This window comes from Macaca thibetana, chromosome 19 (genome assembly GCF_024542745.1).
Source record: "Macaca thibetana thibetana isolate TM-01 chromosome 19, ASM2454274v1, whole genome shotgun sequence".
In the NCBI taxonomy this organism is placed as follows: domain Eukaryota; kingdom Metazoa; phylum Chordata; class Mammalia; order Primates; family Cercopithecidae; genus Macaca; species Macaca thibetana.
In genome coordinates this window covers 21,016,684-21,032,438 of record NC_065596.1, presented here as the reverse complement: position 1 = coordinate 21,032,438, position 15,755 = coordinate 21,016,684, and the positions used below count along the sequence as shown (strand labels likewise).

Here is a 15,755-nt window from a genome sequence, read left to right as displayed (position 1 = left end):
TGTGTTCTCATGGGATGCCTGTGACCCTCATGGGACTCCTGTGTTCTCACGGGACGCCTGTGTTCTCATGGGACGCTGTGTTCTCATGGACACCTGTGACCCTCACGGGATGCCTGTGCCCTCATGGGACGCCTGTGTTCTCATGGGACACCTGTGACGCTCATGGGATGCCTGTGTTCTCACGGGATGCCTGTGTTCTCACGGGATGCCTGTGTTCTCATGGGATGCCTGTGTTCTCACGGGATGCCTGTGTTCTCATGGGATGCCTGTGTTCTCATGGGACGCCTGTGACCCTCATGGGACGCCTGTGTTCTCATGGGACACCTGTGACGCTCATGGGATGCCTGTGTTCTCACGGGATGCCTGTGTTCTCACGGGATGCCTGTGTTCTCACGGGATGCCTGTGTTCTCATGGGATGCCTGTGTTCTCATGGGATGCCTGTGTTCTCATGGGACGCCTGTGACCCTCATGGGACGCCTGTGTTCTCATGGGACGCCTGTGCTCTCATGGGACACCTGTGTTCTCATGGGACGCCTGTGACCCTCATGGGACGCCTGTGTTCTCATGGGACGCCTGTGCTCTCATGGGACGCCTGTGTTCTCATGGGACGCCTGTGACCCTCATGGGATGCCTGTGTTCTCACGGGATGCCTGTATTCTCACGGGACACCTGTGTTCTCATGGACACCTGTGACCCTCACGGGATGCCTATGCCTTCACGGGACGCCTGTGTTCTCATGGGATGCCTGTGTTCTCATGGGACGCCTGTGCTCTCATGGGACACCTGTGTTCTCATGGGACGCCTGTGACCCTCATGGGACGCCTGTGTTCTCATGGGACGCCTGTGTTCTCATGGGACGCCTGTGTTCTCATGGGACGCCTGTGACCCTCATGGGACGCCTGTGTTCTCACGGGATGCCTGTATTCTCACGGGAGGCCTGTGTTCTCATGGACACCTGTGACCCTCACGGGATGCCTATGCCTTCACGAGACGCCTGTGTTCTCATGGGACGCCTGTGACCCTCATGGGACGCCTGTGTTCTCACAGGATGCCTGTGTTCTCATGGGATACCTGTGACCCTCTTGGAATGCCTGTGCCCTCATGGGACGCCTGCATTCTCATGGGACACCTGTGCTCTCATGGGATGCCTGCATTCTCATGGGACATCTGCATTATCTTGGGATGCCTGCATTCTCATGGGACACCTGTGTTTTCATGGGCCGCCTGCGTTCTCATGGGACGCCTGTGTTGTCATGGGACACCTGTGACCTTCACGGAATGCCTGTGATCCTCTTGGAATGCTTGTGCCCTCATGGGACGCCTGCATTCTCATGGGACACCTGTGTTTTCATGGGCCGCCTGTGTTCTCATGGGACGCCTGCGTTCTCATGGGATGCCTGTGTTGTCATGGGACACCTGTGACCTTCACGGAATGCCTGTGATCCTCTTGGAATGCCTGTGCCCTCATGGGACGCCTACATTCTCATGGGACGTCTGCATTCTCATGGGACACCTGTGTTCTCATGGGACACCTGTGTTCTCATGGGACGCCTGTGACCCTCATGGGATGCCTGTGCCCTCATGGGACGCCTGTGTTCTCATGGGACACCTGTGCCCTCATGGGATACCTGCATTCTCATGGGACACCTGTGCTCTCATGGGACACTTGCATTCTCATGGGATGCCTGTGCCCTCACAGGATGCCTGTGTTCTCACGGGCACCTGTGCCATCATGGGATGCATGTGTGTGGCTGCCACGGTTACTACTTGAGACTGTCACTACGACGGTTACTACTGTGACTACTTGAGACCATCATTACAAGACTGAACGAAGGGACAAATGTACAAATGAAAACTTAAGACAAAAGAAACTGTTTTAAAGGAAGGGGCCAGGGGAAGAAGAGAGCTCCCTGCTTCTAGTGAGCAAAGACAGCCCCCCAAGCTTCCACAGCCCTTCGTATTTATTGGGTAGAAAGAGCAGGGAGGAGGAAACGATTGGTCAGCTGCTTGATCGATCACAGGTTCACGTTATTGCTAACAGGCTCCAGATTTGCCTATTTGCAAGAAACACTTGTTCCTGGGGCGCAACTGCCCTCAGCATTCCTTGTGGGCGGCAGATGCAGTTTGTCAGTTTACCAACATCCTGCTTTCGTGAGAACAGTTTGCTGTTTACTCATATCGATCCTATGTACACTGAGTTGATCGTGACCCTCATTCTTTCGGCCTTCAACACCTGAGCCCTCATGGGACATCTGTGCCCCTCATGGGATGCCTGTGTCCTCACGGTACACTCGTGACCCTCCCAGGACACTTTACTGGTAGAATTAGTTCAGCTGCCCCCACCCTGAGGCCAAGGACACCATTGTCTCAGAAAGGCTGAAGACCACAGGCTCCTGGGGGGACAGGGGGCAGGTGGGGTCTCTCAGGACCCTGGTTGGTGGTAAGTGGGCCTGGCCTGGGGGTGATTGCAGGTGGGAGGAGGCGCCCAGCAGGGACTTATCCTGGATCCTGCTCACACTTCTGGGGCCTGCATTATTTCTCAAACCACCCTACACCCCAGGGCCTTCTGGATGAGGATGAGTGGGGGAGCTGGAGAGCAGAGACCCCACAGTCCATCCATGACAGAAGATGTCCAAGCCCCTACATGCCTCAGATCCCAGGGCAAGGCTGAGCCTCCCTCCTCAGACCACAGGGCAGGACCTCACCTCCCTGCTCAGACCCAGGACAGGGACATGCCTCCCCCTCAGACCCCAGGGCAAGGCCGTGCATCCCCACTCAGACCTCAGGGTGGGGTCTTGTCTCCTCCCTTAGACCCCAGAACAGGGCCTCACCTCTCCCCTCAGACCCCAAGGCAGGGCCTCGCCTCCCCACTTCAGACCCCAAGGCAGGGCCTCGCCTCCCGCCTCAGACCCAGGACAGGGCCTGCCTCCCCGCTCAGACCCCAAGGCAGGACCTTGCCTCTGCCACCAGGGCAAGTCTGAGCCGCCCCCCTCAGACCCCAGGGCAAGGCCAACCCTCCCCGCTCAGACCCCAGGCAGGTCCAAGCCTCCCCGCTCAGACCCAGGGCAGAGCCTGCCTCCTCCCTCAGACACCGAGTCAGGGTGTGTCTCCACTTAGACCCACAGCCACCTCACCTCAGGCTGAGTCACGGTGAGCCGGCTTCAGCAGGGCCATGGGGGCGGGGCCAGTAAGCCCCTACTTTTCCTACGCACCTCAACCCAGGTGGGGGCTGCCCTGGGGGCCGGCAGCTCTGCTCCCAGCAGGGTGAGCTCAGGGGCAGGAGAGGCAACCATGAATCCCAAAGTGGGGGCCTGGCCCTGAGACCCTACCAGCTTGTCCCTGGGGCTCCCTCTCCCTGGAGGTGCATGTCCTCCCATGGGCGGAAAGTGGGCCTCGGGCCGCCTCTCTGGGCCTCAGTTTCCCCTCCTGTGATGCATCAGGCTCCCTGGGCCTCAGTTTCCCCTCCTGTAACGCGTCAGGCTCTCTGGGCCTCAGTTTCCCCTCCTGTGATGCATCATGCTCCCTGGGCCTCAGTTTCCCTGGGCCTCAGTTTCCCCTTCTGTAACGCATCAGGCTCCCTGGGCCTCAGTTTCCCCTTCTGTAACGCGTCAGGCTCTCTCGGCCTCACTTTCCTCTTCTGTAACGCATTGGGCTCTCTGGGCCCCAGTTTCCCCTTCTGTAACGCATCGGGCTCCCTGGGCCTCAGTTTCCCCTTCTGTAACGCATCGGGCTCCCTGGGCCTCAGTTTCCCCTTCTGTAACGCATCGGGCTCTCTGGGCCTCAGTTTCCCCTTCTGTAATGCATCGGGCTCCCTGGGCCTCAGTTTCCCCTTCTGTAAAGCATCGGGCTCTCTGGGCCTCAGTTTCCCCTTCTGTAACGCATTGGGCTCTCTGGGCCTCAGTTTCCCCTTCTGTAACGCATCGGGCTCTCTGGGCCTCAGTTTCCCCTTCTGTAACGCATCGGGCTCTCTGGGCCTCAGTTTCCCCTTCTGTAACGCATCAGGGCTGATAGTGTATAATGCATCAGGCCCTGTTGAGGGGATCAAGTCGGATGAGTCGGTGCTCGAGGCCACGTAGGCACTTGACATTTATTAAGCACCTGCTGTGTGCTGAGCCTGCTTGGAGCATCTGGGGAGACCTCAGTGGAGCAGACGAGTCTCAGGGGTGACCAGGGCTGGTGGGGAGGAGTCGTCCGGCTGCAGAGGGGTGGCCCATCCTGAGTGGAGACCCATTTCCCCTCTGTGACTGACAGCTCTGGGGCTCCCTGCGGGTCTCTGGCTTTCGAGGACAGGAAGAAGGCAGCCGGGGTAGAGGTCGGGGTGGGGGGGTCTCACAGCTGGGGCGGCCCCAGCAGGTTGGCTCCAGGATCCTGGGTGGGGGCCTACCGTTGGGGTGCCCCTCCCTGTCCTCGGCCTTACCTCCACCCTGGAGGGTACCTTGAACATAACAGGAAATTTCAAATAACAGGAAACCAAGACCAGTAAGTCGGGCGGCTCCACCCTGACTCGGGGCCTCAGTCAGCCCCCGGGGGAGGCCATGAATGCCACGGGGACCCCGGTGGCCCCCGAGTCCTGCCAACAGCTGGCGGCCGGCGGGCACAGCCGGCTCATCGTGATGCACTACAACCACTCGGGCCGGCTGGCCGGGCGCGGGGGGCCGGAGGACGGTGGCCTTGGGGCCCTGCGGGGGCTGTCGGTGGCCGCCAGCTGCCTGGTGGTGCTGGAGAACTTGCTGGTGCTGGCGGCCATCACGAGCCACATGCGGTCGCGACGCTGGGTCTACTATTGCCTGGTGAACATCACACTGAGCGACCTGCTCACGGGCGCGGCCTACCTGGCCAACGTGCTGCTGTCGGGGGCCCGCACCTTCCGCCTGGCGCCCGCCCAGTGGTTCCTACGGGAGGGCCTGCTCTTCACCGCCCTGGCCGCCTCCACCTTCAGCCTGCTGTTCACCGCCGGGGAGCGCTTTGCCACCATGGTGCGGCCGGTGGCCGAGAGTGGGGCCACCAAGACCGGCCGCGTCTACAGCTTCATCGGCCTCTGCTGGCTGCTGGCCACGTTGCTGGGAATGCTGCCTTTGCTGGGCTGGAACTGCCTGTGCGCCTTTGACCGCTGCTCCAGCCTTCTGCCCCTCTACTCCAAGCGCTACATCCTCTTCTGCCTGGTGATCTTCGCCAGCGTCCTGGCTACCATCATGGGCCTCTACGGGGCCATCTTCCGCCTGGTGCAGGCCAGTGGGCAGAAGGCCCCACGCCCAGCTGCCCGACGCAAGGCCCGCCGCCTGCTGAAGACGGTGCTGATGATCCTGCTGGCCTTCCTGGTGTGCTGGGGTCCGCTCTTTGGGCTGTTGCTGGCCGACGTCTTTGGCTCCAACCTCTGGGCCCAGGAGTACCTGCGGGGCATGGACTGGATCCTGGCCCTGGCCGTCCTCAACTCGGCGGTCAACCCCATCATCTACTCCTTCCGCAGCAGGGAGGTGTGCAGAGCCGTGCTCGGCTTCCTCTGCTGCGGGTGTCTCCGGTTGGGCATGCGAGGTCCCGGGGACTGCCTGGCCCGGGCTGTCGAGGCTCACTCTGGAACTTCCACCACCGACAGCTCTCTGAGGCCGAGGGACAGCTTTCGGGGCTCCCGGTCACTCAGCTTTCGGATGCGGGAGCCCCTGTCCAGCATCTCCAGCGTGCGGAGCATCTGAGACTGCAGCCTTGCGTGCGGACGGTGCAGCCACCGGGTACGTGCCAGGCAGGCCCTCCTGGGGTGCAGGAAGCCGTGTACACGGAGCCTCGCTTGGATGGGGAGCAGACAACGGGACAGGCCCCCGTGGTCTTCCCGGTGGCCTCTTGGGCCTTCCCGTGGTCACCGTGGACAAGGAGGCAACCGCCCCACCTCCCTGTAGGAGCAGAGAGTGCCCTGGTGTGGGGGCGAGGGGGTTCCCCACACCCCCGCTTCTGTGTGATTCTTGGGAAGTCCCGGCCCCTCTCTGGGCCTCAGTAGGGCTCTCAGGCTGCAAGGGGTGGACTGTGGGATGCATGCCCTGGCAACATTGAAGTTCGATCATGGTATGTGATGTTGCAGCCTCTTATTCCCCGGTGTGTGCATGTGCGCGGACCGTGGCTCAGGGGGGCTGTGGATCTGGGGGCAGCTAGGTGTGTCTTGGCTAGAGAGGGCCACGGGCCTAGAGAGGGCCACGGGCCAGCGCCCTGGAGGCGTGGCTGTGAGGGTGGAGAGTGTGCGTGTGTGAACAACTTCTGGGCGTTGCAGGAAGTGGGGGTTACAGTGACAGTTAACCCCGCCTCTTCTTGTTCACTTCCCCTTTAGAAACGGCAGGGCCCATGCACCGGCTCTGGCCTCTGCATCTTTTGGGAACCCAGTCTGGGGGCCGGCAGAGGCGGCCGCCTTGGCTTCCTGGCCTGGGGGATCTTCCCTCACATCCCCTTCAGCACCAACGGCCTCAGCTTTCCCCGTCTGTAAAATGGTTTAATCACTGAAGCCGAAGCACAAGGTTGCCGGTTCGCACTCAGCACCAGCCACAGAGGCTGACGGCTGCGTGTCCCGTGAAACTCCAGGGGAGACGTGCCAGCTCCACACCATTCAGTACGGGAGACACCAGCCCCACGGGGCTACAGTGCAAGCAGAGAACTGAATTTCGCAGTGTAGGTTGTGTTGAATTTGAATCTGTTTGTATTTCGGTAGCCCCATGGGGTGGGTAGCCGCAGTTTCAGTGCAGATGTGAATCTGGAAGCCTCCAGCACTTGCAGCTCATAGACAGCTCTCGCCCACCTCCTCCCAGGACCAAGCCAGCCCCGTCCAGTCCAGTGTCTGGACAGAGGCAGTCAGCATCCACCCCACCCGCCTCCTGGGCTCAGGCAGCTCTGCTTTAAGTCATGATTTCTCCACTGCACGATGGGGAATGCGGTGTGTAGGGGCCATTTACCCACGAATACAGCAGCCATGAGGCACACATGGCTATTAAAAATTCATGGAACTTGCTGGGCATGGTGGCTTATGCCTGTAATCACAGCACTTTGGGAGGCTGAGACAGGAGGATTGCTTGAACGCAGGAGTTCGAGACCAGCCTGGGCAACATGGTGAAACCACATCTCTACAAAAAAATCCTCCAAAATTAAAAAAATTAGCCGAGCATGGTGGTGCGTGCCTGTGGTTCCAGCTACTCGAGAGGCTGAGGTGGGGGGATCACTTGAGCCCAGGAGGTCGAGGCTGCAGGGAGCCGTGATCATGCTACTGCCCTCCAGCCTAGATGACAGAGACCCTGTCTCTAAAAAATAAAATAAAATAAAAAAGAAAGAAAATTCGGCCGGGCGCGGTGGCTCAAGCCTGTAATCCCAGCACTTTGGGAGGCCGAGACGGGCGAATCACGAGGTCAGGAGATCGAGACCATCCTGGCTAACACGGTGAAACCCCGTCTCTGCTAAAAAAAAATACAAAAACTAGCCGGGCGAGGTGGCGGGCGCCTGTAGTCCCAGCTACTCGGGAGGCTGAGGCAGGAGAATGGCGTAAACCCGGGAGGCGGAGCTTGCAGTGAGCTGAGATCCGGCCACTGCACTCCAGCCTGGACGACAGAGCCAGACTCCGTCTCAAAAAAAAAAAAAAAAAAAAAAAAAAAAAAAAAAAAAATTCATTGAAATTAAATGGAAGTTAGGCTGGGCATGGTGGCTCACGCCTTTAATCGCAGCACTTTGGGAGGGCGAGGCTGGTGGATCACGAGGTCAGGAGTTCAAGACCAGCCTGGCCAAGATGGCGAAACCCTGTCTCTACTAAAAATACAAAAAATAAGCTGGGCGCGGTGGCAGGCGCCTGTAATCCCAGCTACTCGGGAGGCTGAGGCAGGAGAATCGCTTGAACTCGGAGGGCGGAGGTTGCAGTAGGCCAAGATTGCGCCACTGCACTCCAGCCTAGGTGACAAAGTGAGACTCTGTCTCAAAAAACAAAACAAAAACAAAACCAAAAGAAAAAAGAAGAAATGAAATGAAAGTTACAAATTTAGTCTGTCAGTGTATCGATTTGCTAGAGCAGCCATGACAGTCTCATAGATGGGGACGCTTGAAAAGCAGACATTTCTGCTGTCATAATTCTGGGAGCCGGAAGTCTGAGATGAAGGTGTGAGTAGGGCTGGGTCCTCCTGAGGCTGATGGGGATCTGCCCAGGCCTCTCCTAGGTCCTGCTGGTGGCATGCATCCTTGATGTTCCTTGGCTTGGAGAAGCATCACCCCCATCTCTGCCTCCATCTCCATGAGGTGTCCTCCCTGGGTCTGTGTCCAAACTCCCCCAGCTCCTTCAACCTTTTTTATTTTAAGAGACGAGGGTCTCATTAAGTTGCCCAGGCTGGTCTCAAACTCCTGGGCTCAAGTGATCCTCCCACCTCAGCCTTCTGACTAGCTGAGACTACAGGAGTCCACCACCAGGCCCGGCTCATTTTCCTATTTTTAAATTTATTTATTTATGTATTATTATTATTATTATTTGAGATGGACTCTCGCTCTGTCGCCCAGGCTGGAGTGCAGTGGCGCAATCTCAGCTCACCACAACCTCCACCTCCCGGGTTCAAGTGATTCTCCTGCTTCAGCCTCCCGAGGAGCTGGGATTACAGGCAGGTACCACCATGCCTGGCTAGTTTTTGTATTTTTAGTGGAGATGGGGTTTTGCCGTGTTGGCCAGGCTGGTCTCGGACTCCTGACTCAGCTGATCTGCCTGCCTCAGCCTCCCAAAGTGCTGGGATTACAGGCGTGAGCACCACGCCCGGCCAATTTCCCCATTTTTCTAAGGCCACCAGTCATATGGGATTAAGGGCCCACCCTGCTCCAGTATGACCTCATCTTAACTAATGCCATCTGCCACAACCCTATCTTCCAAATAACATCCTATGCTGAGGTCCTGGGGGTCATGATGTGATCATGTAGATTTTGAGGGGACAGTTCTTTATTTTCTTTTCTATTTTAGAGACAGGGTCTTGCTCTGTCGCCCAGGCTGGAGCGCAGTGGTGTGATCATAGCTCACTGCAGCCTTAGTCTCCCAGGCTCAAGTGATCCTTCTGCCTTGGGTTTCCGAGTAGCTGCAACTACAGGTGCACACCACTGCACCTGGCTAATTTTTATATTTTTTGTAGAGATGGGGCTGGGCGCCGTGGCTCACCCCTGCAATCCCTGCACTTTGGGAGGCCGAGGCAGGTGGATCACCTGAGGTCAGGAGTTTGAGACCAGCCTGGCCAACATGGTGAAACCCCATCTTTGCTAAAAATACAAAAATTAGCCAGGTGTGGTGGTGCATGCCTGTAATCCCAGCTACTTGGGGGGCTGAGGCAGGAGAATCGCTTGAACCTGGGAGGCGGAGGTTGCAGTGAGCCAAGTTTGTGCCACTGGACTTCAGTCTGAGTGACACAGCAAGACTCCATCTCAAAAAAAAAAAAAAAAAAAGAGAGGGACAGGGTCTTGCTATGTTTCCCAGACTGGTCTCGATCTCCTGGGCTCAAGTGATCATCCTGCCTCAGCCTCCCAAAGTGTTGGGACTACAGGCATGAGCTACTATGGCTGGCCAATTGCAGACAGATGGAACTGTGGCCGGCCATTTCACCAGTGAAGTCCCAAACAGCCCTCTGCAGGCATGATGAGCCAGGGTAGTTCTTATCTTTTCCTGATTCCCGTTCTCTGTGTGTGTGGTGGGGACCACAGCAGGCAAGGTGGGGTGTTGGTGGAATTTGGAATGAGTGGAGTCTGGGCAGGCCCAGAGCTCTCTGTCTGCCTTCTGGTCCCGTGTTGGCTGACCCTGTTGCCCCCTCTGCCCTGCTTTGGCTGAGCTGAATTATTTCTTGGTCCTTCCCATCTGGGGGCTTTTCGCTTAACCTTTGTTGCCCCTGATAGAGTGGCCTTGTTAGCACGCACCTACCCTCATTCATCACTCAACTTCTGCCTGCTCATTCTTTGTACCTTAGTTTTAGTGTCACCTCCTCCAGGAAACCTTCTTTGATTTCTCCTCCTCCCTAGGTCTCCTCTAGGCTCCCACAGCTACCTGCGTTCCCTGTATGACAGCTCTGATTTTACTGGGCACAGCTTCCCCTCGTTCTTCACTTGACTGCCCCTGCTCATCTTTTGAGTTTCAGCTTAAGTGTCACCTCCTCCAGGAAGCCTCCCTGATTTCCTCTCCTCCCTAGGCCTCCTCTGGGCTTCCCCCAGCTGCCTGTGTGTCCTCTATCCCAGTTCCCATCGCCCCGGTCACACAATCCATCTCCTCCTTCGGACTTCGAGCTCCGTGTCGGTGGATATCGTGACTTTGCCGGGGTCCTGGCTGTGTCCCCAGCACCCACCACACGGCCTGGCACACAGTAGGTGCTCAGTGATCCAGCAGCACGCTCAGAAACTCCCTTTCCAGCCGGGCGCAGCAGCCCACACCTGTAATCTGCAGCTACTCGGGAGGCTGAGGCACAGGAATCGCTTGAACCCGGAAGGCGGAGGTTGCAGTGAGCTGAGATCGAGCCACTGCACTCCAGCCTGGTGACAGAGACTACATCTCAAAAATAAATAAATAAATAAATAAACAGAATCCTCACACGGTGCTAGAGGGGAGAGTGCTTGATTCTTTATCATTACATGTGAGGAAGCGGAGGCTCTGAGAGGCGAAGCGACTTGCCTAAAGCCACACAGCTGGGAAACGGAGGAGTTGGGATTGGAGCCCAGGCTCTTAATCAGCACAAATGCCACTTCTCACTTGGGACAGAAAGGAAACCCTGGCTCCTTAGGCAGCTGTACGGAGTCTGGGGTGATAATGTGCTGAGAGCCAGAGCTACTGTCTGCTGCACCCTGGGGCTCAGTCTGCCCATCTGTACAAAGGGACGTTCCTTAGCTACTTCTCGCCCTGAGACACTGGGTTCTCAGAGTTGGCAGGTTAGAAAAAGACCAACATGGAACACCCAGAAATTAACTTTAAATTTCTGATGAGTAACAAATACTTTCTTAGTATAAGTATGCCCCAGATATAAATAAAGATAAATATAAACACCTGCCACGGATCCCCGCACAAACCACGGGCTCCAGACTACAAGTCCCACAACCCACTGCGGCCTCCCTCAGGAACTGACTATCATGACTTTTTATTTTTCATTCATTCATTCAAAAATGGTATAGGCCACCCGCCGTGCGCCAGGTCTTGTGCTAGGTGCCGAGGATACATCATATGCACAAAACAGACAAAAGTCTTTGCCCTCGTGGAGTTTGACATCTACATCTTTGGGAGTCCTAAGTGATTTTTGTTTTTCTCAGCAATTTCTGCCAGGAAGACTACAGTTCCCGTGACCCTTTGTGTTTGTTTGATGGGACTACAACTCCCAGAAGACCTAGCGCGCCAGAAGGCACTTCCTTTTCCCTTTAGCCCCAATTTCCTTCCAGGTCGGAAGGTTGCGTCCTGTACGCACCTTTCGCCCCTCACCCCAATTCCTCCTACGCCAAAGACAGGGTTAAGATAGTGATATCGCGAAATAGTTTTTAAAAGCATTTTATTGCATTTTTGACTTGGGAGTTTATGTGAAACCTCAGCAGTATTAGCCGAACAGCCTGCTGCATCCTCTGGGAGTCCCAGAGTGGGCCTACAACTCCCATGGGGCTCCTCGAGCGCCGGATGGACTACAATTCCCGACAGGCAGCGCGGCTGGCGGGGCGGTTCGCGGCGATGCCCGCAGGACCTCAGTGCTAGTGCGGGCTGCCCGGCGCGGCGCCCGTAGGACCCCGGCGGCTACCCATGCCGAGGTGAGTCCACGGGAGCTGCCGCCGCCGCCGTCCCGTCCCCGCTGCCGCCCCGCGCGGCCCCGCCGCCGGCCAGGATGCTGGAGGAAGCGGGCGAGGTGCTGGAGAACATGCTGAAGGCGTCGTGCCTGCCGCTTGGCTTCATCGTCTTCCTGCCCGCCGTGCTACTGCTGGTGGCGCCGCCGCTGCCCGCCGCCGACGCCGCGCACGAGTTCACCGTGTACCGCATGCAGCAGTACGACCTGCAGGGCCAGCCCTACGGTGCGTGTCCCCGGCCCACCCTCGGGGCTCCCCGGGCTTCCCGGCCATGCCACTCCGGCCCGGCCAGCCCCAGGCCGATCCCCAGCTCCAGCCTGGGCCGCCCGACTCATGCTCAGGCCCCAGGCGAGGCAGAGCCCTGACGTCCTGGACCCCCGGCTGCCCTGGAACCCCGGCTTTCCTTGCCCAGCGCCCAGGAAACTCCCACGCTCGCTCCCACAGTCCCCGGCCCCTGCCCGGGGCTCCCTGCCCCAGAACTCGTGGCCGGGCCAAGCGTCTCGCGCCCCTGGAGCACCAGGTCCCCTCTCTCCTGTCCCCAGCCGGGCCTGCGTCTACCTGCCTTGCCGAATTTCTCCCTCCTGGGCCCCTCGGCCCCCTCGGCCCCCTCGGCTTCCCGGTCCGGGCTCACTTGAGCAGACGCTCCCGTCCTGACCTCCAGCGCCCAGGGCCCTGTTCTGGAGACCATCTGGTTGGTCTCCGGATCCCCTGGGTCGCGTCCGTGTTCCCAGGCCTCCCGCCTTTAGCTGACTGCGTTTGGAGTTGAAGGTCCTCACACTGATTTCTGTCAGGCTGAACCATCCGACCCGGTGATCCAGCATTCCCCACTCTCTCCCTGGGTGCCAAGTGCATTTTGTCCAGTGCCCAAATTCAAGCCCGCTCTAAGTGTTCTCGCTCTGGTCACCGGTCCCCACGTCAAGGGCCCATTTCTCCCTAGACGCCTGACGCTCTCAGGTCCCAGTTCGTGAGGCAGGTTTCAGAATCTGGTAGCCCAGCTTCCCTGGCCTCCTCCCACATCCCCAGTTCAGTCCACTCGCCTGGGGTTCCCTTTGACCCTCTTTCTGTCCCGCCTTTGATGCACACCCACCCCCTCAGCTCAGCCTCCTCACCCCCGCTTCCCAGAACCCCACTTGTTCCATCTTTCCAGGATTTCCTCATCCCCTTCCAAATTCGCACCCGCGGAGCCCCCCTTGCCCTTGGATTCTGCAGGTCTCCTACTCAACAGCCCCGCCCCCTCTCGTGGCCCTGACCCCAGTGTCCAGACCATTCCACATTCCCTTGTCTTTTCCTGGCTATAGCTGTCCCTGGCATTCCAGAACCTTCTGGTCCCTGGTTTTTCTTTTCAGCCTGGTCCCTCAGGTCCCTGGAAGTCAAGACCTGGCCCCTCCTGTAAAGGAGTCCCGTCCACATGTTCTCCCGGCCCCCTTAGTTCCGAGCTCAGATTCTCCTGGACTGGTCCTCTCGTCACATCTCAGACTCAGCCTGAGGTGCGGGGACCCCAGCCTCTGCAGCCCTTGGGGAGCCCATCTCTGGAGATGGAACCAGACTTTGGCCTTAGGTCCTGTTTTGCCCGAGAGTTACGATGTTTTCATTTAGAGCCATTGTGGTCAACCCAGGGGACGCTGGGTGATGTTTGGGGACATCTGTGGTTGTCACGACTGCGGGTGCTCCTGGTATGGAGTGAGTGGAGGCCAGGGACGCCGCTCAACTCCCTGTAGTGCCCAGGACGGTCCCACCCCAGAGAACGATCTGGTCCTAATGTCCACGGTGTCCAGGGGAAGCGCCCTTGGGCCAGAGTGGTGGTGTAAACCCAAGGCCCCAGGCTCTGGAGGGGCTGGAGTGGCAGGCCAGGGGCTCCTAATGCAATGACCGCGTTTTTCCACACTGGTTGGGATTTTCCCGGGGGAAGGGTCCTGATCTGCACCATCCTGTAGAACCGCCTCCATCTTTGCTGCCTGGCACAGGAGCCAACAGCCACAGGAGGCTGCTGAGCCCCCGAAACGTGGCCTGTGCAACTAAGGGGCAGAATTTCCAGTGCTGCTTAAGGGTGATAAACCCAAGTAGACACACGTGGCTGCGGCTCTCGTAGCAGTTCCCGTGGGGTTTCCAGGGCAGTCTATATTCCAAAGATCACACTCCTAGAGCTCGAGATACCCTGTTCCTCCAGGCCCTTCTGAGGCCCTGTTCACACTCCTGGCGTCTCCTGCCTGGGCCCCCAGCTTACCTGGCCTCCCTCCAGCACCCCCGGATAGGTGGGATCCAGTGGCTCCTACACTGTCCCTGGGTGGGTGTGGGCCCCCTTTCTCTCCCCCGCGCGCCCACCCAGGGAATGCATGTTGGCTGTTGAGTGAGCAGGTGTCCTGCCATTCCGCAGCAGGACGGACCCCTCTCCAGCCTCCTGGAGTCCCTTCCATTTCCTTGTGTGGCCTCCTGTTCTCCGCAGCCTCCTGACGTTCACCCCATTTCCTTCCCCGTTTCTCTCGGCCCCTTTTTGGCGGCGCCTCCCTCCCTTTCCCCTGCAGTCCTTTCTCTCTTTCCTCGCTTCCCTGGGGCCTTTGCCCACAATCCTGGATTTTCTTCCGAGTTTTCCTTTTCATTGGCCTCTTCTCCCCTGTACCCTCCTCCCTGGCCCCCAGCTTTTCTCTCTCCTGGTGAGGAAGCTGGGCCCAGCTTTCCCTGTATCTGGCATTCGCCCAGCTGGTCCGTGGGCTCTAGGGGTGAGTGGAGGAGCCCGTGGGGCAGCCGCCCTGCCTCAGCCTCGTGCTCCTCATCTGCGCCCTGGGAAGCACAGCCCAGCTCTCGCAGGGTAGGCAAGGCCTGGCCAGCACACCTCTCTGTGTCGCTGTGGCCGCTCCTGAGAGACTGCGGGTGGTTTGGACCAGAGCCCTGCTGAGGACAGGCCCTTGAGATGCCCCAGCGTGCTGTGTTTGAGGCCACCCTCCACCACCATCTTCCCGGCGTGCTTTCACCCCTGGGCCCCCCACCGGGAGGAGCTGCAACCCTTACTCGCTGGGCATTCTTGTCCCAGTTTCCTTCCTGCTGCTGTTGAGAGACGCAGGGTGGGGCGGTGCCCTTTGTGTTTGGGTGTGATCCGGGTCTCATTGGCCAGGTGCGCAGCGCCCCTCTCCTGTGAGTGGACTCTGGCCCTGCTGGGTGAAGGCTTTCTCAGCTCTGCTGCCGTTCACAGCAGGTGGGGCTCGTTGAGCTCACGGCCCATATGAGGTGGGAACCTTAGCACCCCTTGGAGTGCCCAGCTCCCAGGATCCGTCAGGTCCATCAGACGTGCCAGAACTGTTTCATCTGGCAGCCGGCTAACTGCAGCCTGTAGGTCACGTCTGGCCCTCCGCCTATTGTTGTTAATAAAGTTTTATTGGCATGCAGTCATGCCCGTCCATTGGCATCTTGTCTCTGGCTGCTTTCATGCAGAAACAGCTGAGCTCAGTGATTGTGCCAGAGCCCTGTGGCCTGAGAGGGGAAAGGTTGGCCGTCTGGCCCTTGATAGATAGATAGGGGCCCAGGCCACTGTTCAGGTCCAGTCCTGTCACGCGAACTGGTGACTTTTCTCGGGATGCCCGGTGCCCTCCATGGCGTCCACCACAAGTGGCCTCTGCCCATTCAGACGCAGGTCTGAGGGAGTTGGTGCTGGTTTCACCTCCACAGAGGGCTGCGTCCACACTAGGTTGTGGCCACCTGGCCCAACCCTGGCCCTCGAGGGAGGCTGGGGCCACCCAAGGCCATCTCTGCTCCTGGGGAGATGGGCCTTGGTCACAGAGAGCCCTTGCCATTGGGCCCCAAGCGAGCGGAGGCTGGGATCCGGAGGGCAGCATGGCCTTGGCTGGTGCTGACACGCGGCGGGGCCCAGATGGACGGGGTTTCATCCTAAAGGGGAGGCCGTGGCCTTCAGGGAGCTCAGGGTGCTGGCGTCCACCCCCATTCCTTTGACTTGCCGCTGCTCCTTCCCTTCTCCGGCCTC

At 58.6% G+C, this 15,755-nt stretch overlaps 3 protein-coding genes across 4 annotated transcripts in view; 2 read left to right on the top strand and 1 right to left on the bottom strand.

The window, feature by feature from the left end:
• Positions 1-15,755, bottom strand: part of TLE5 (TLE family member 5, transcriptional modulator) — a 392,013-nt gene that overhangs the window by 122,343 nt on the left and 253,915 nt on the right. The gene's annotated exons all lie outside the window — the stretch shown is intronic.
• The window catches only part of NCLN (nicalin), a 353,563-nt gene that overhangs the window by 316,558 nt on the left and 21,250 nt on the right, over positions 1-15,755 (top strand). Inside the window, exon 2 of the mRNA XM_050770374.1 lies at positions 11,712-12,007. Within this exon, the coding sequence (XP_050626331.1) occupies positions 11,824-12,007 (184 nt within the window). The 5' untranslated portion in view covers positions 11,712-11,823. The remainder of the gene's footprint in view (positions 1-11,711; positions 12,008-15,755) is intronic.
• Positions 4,489-6,058, top strand: S1PR4 (sphingosine-1-phosphate receptor 4). Its single transcript, XM_050770598.1, has one exon. It carries the CDS (start codon positions 4,537-4,539, stop codon positions 5,689-5,691), a length of 1,155 nt encoding a protein of 384 aa, XP_050626555.1. The 5' UTR covers positions 4,489-4,536; the 3' UTR covers positions 5,692-6,058.

Bases quoted from the DNA above. Each gene is read 5' to 3' on its own strand.
- S1PR4 (XM_050770598.1), top strand. From the start codon at position 4,537: ATGAATGCCACGGGGACCCCGGTGGCCCCCGAGTCCTGCCAACAGCTG.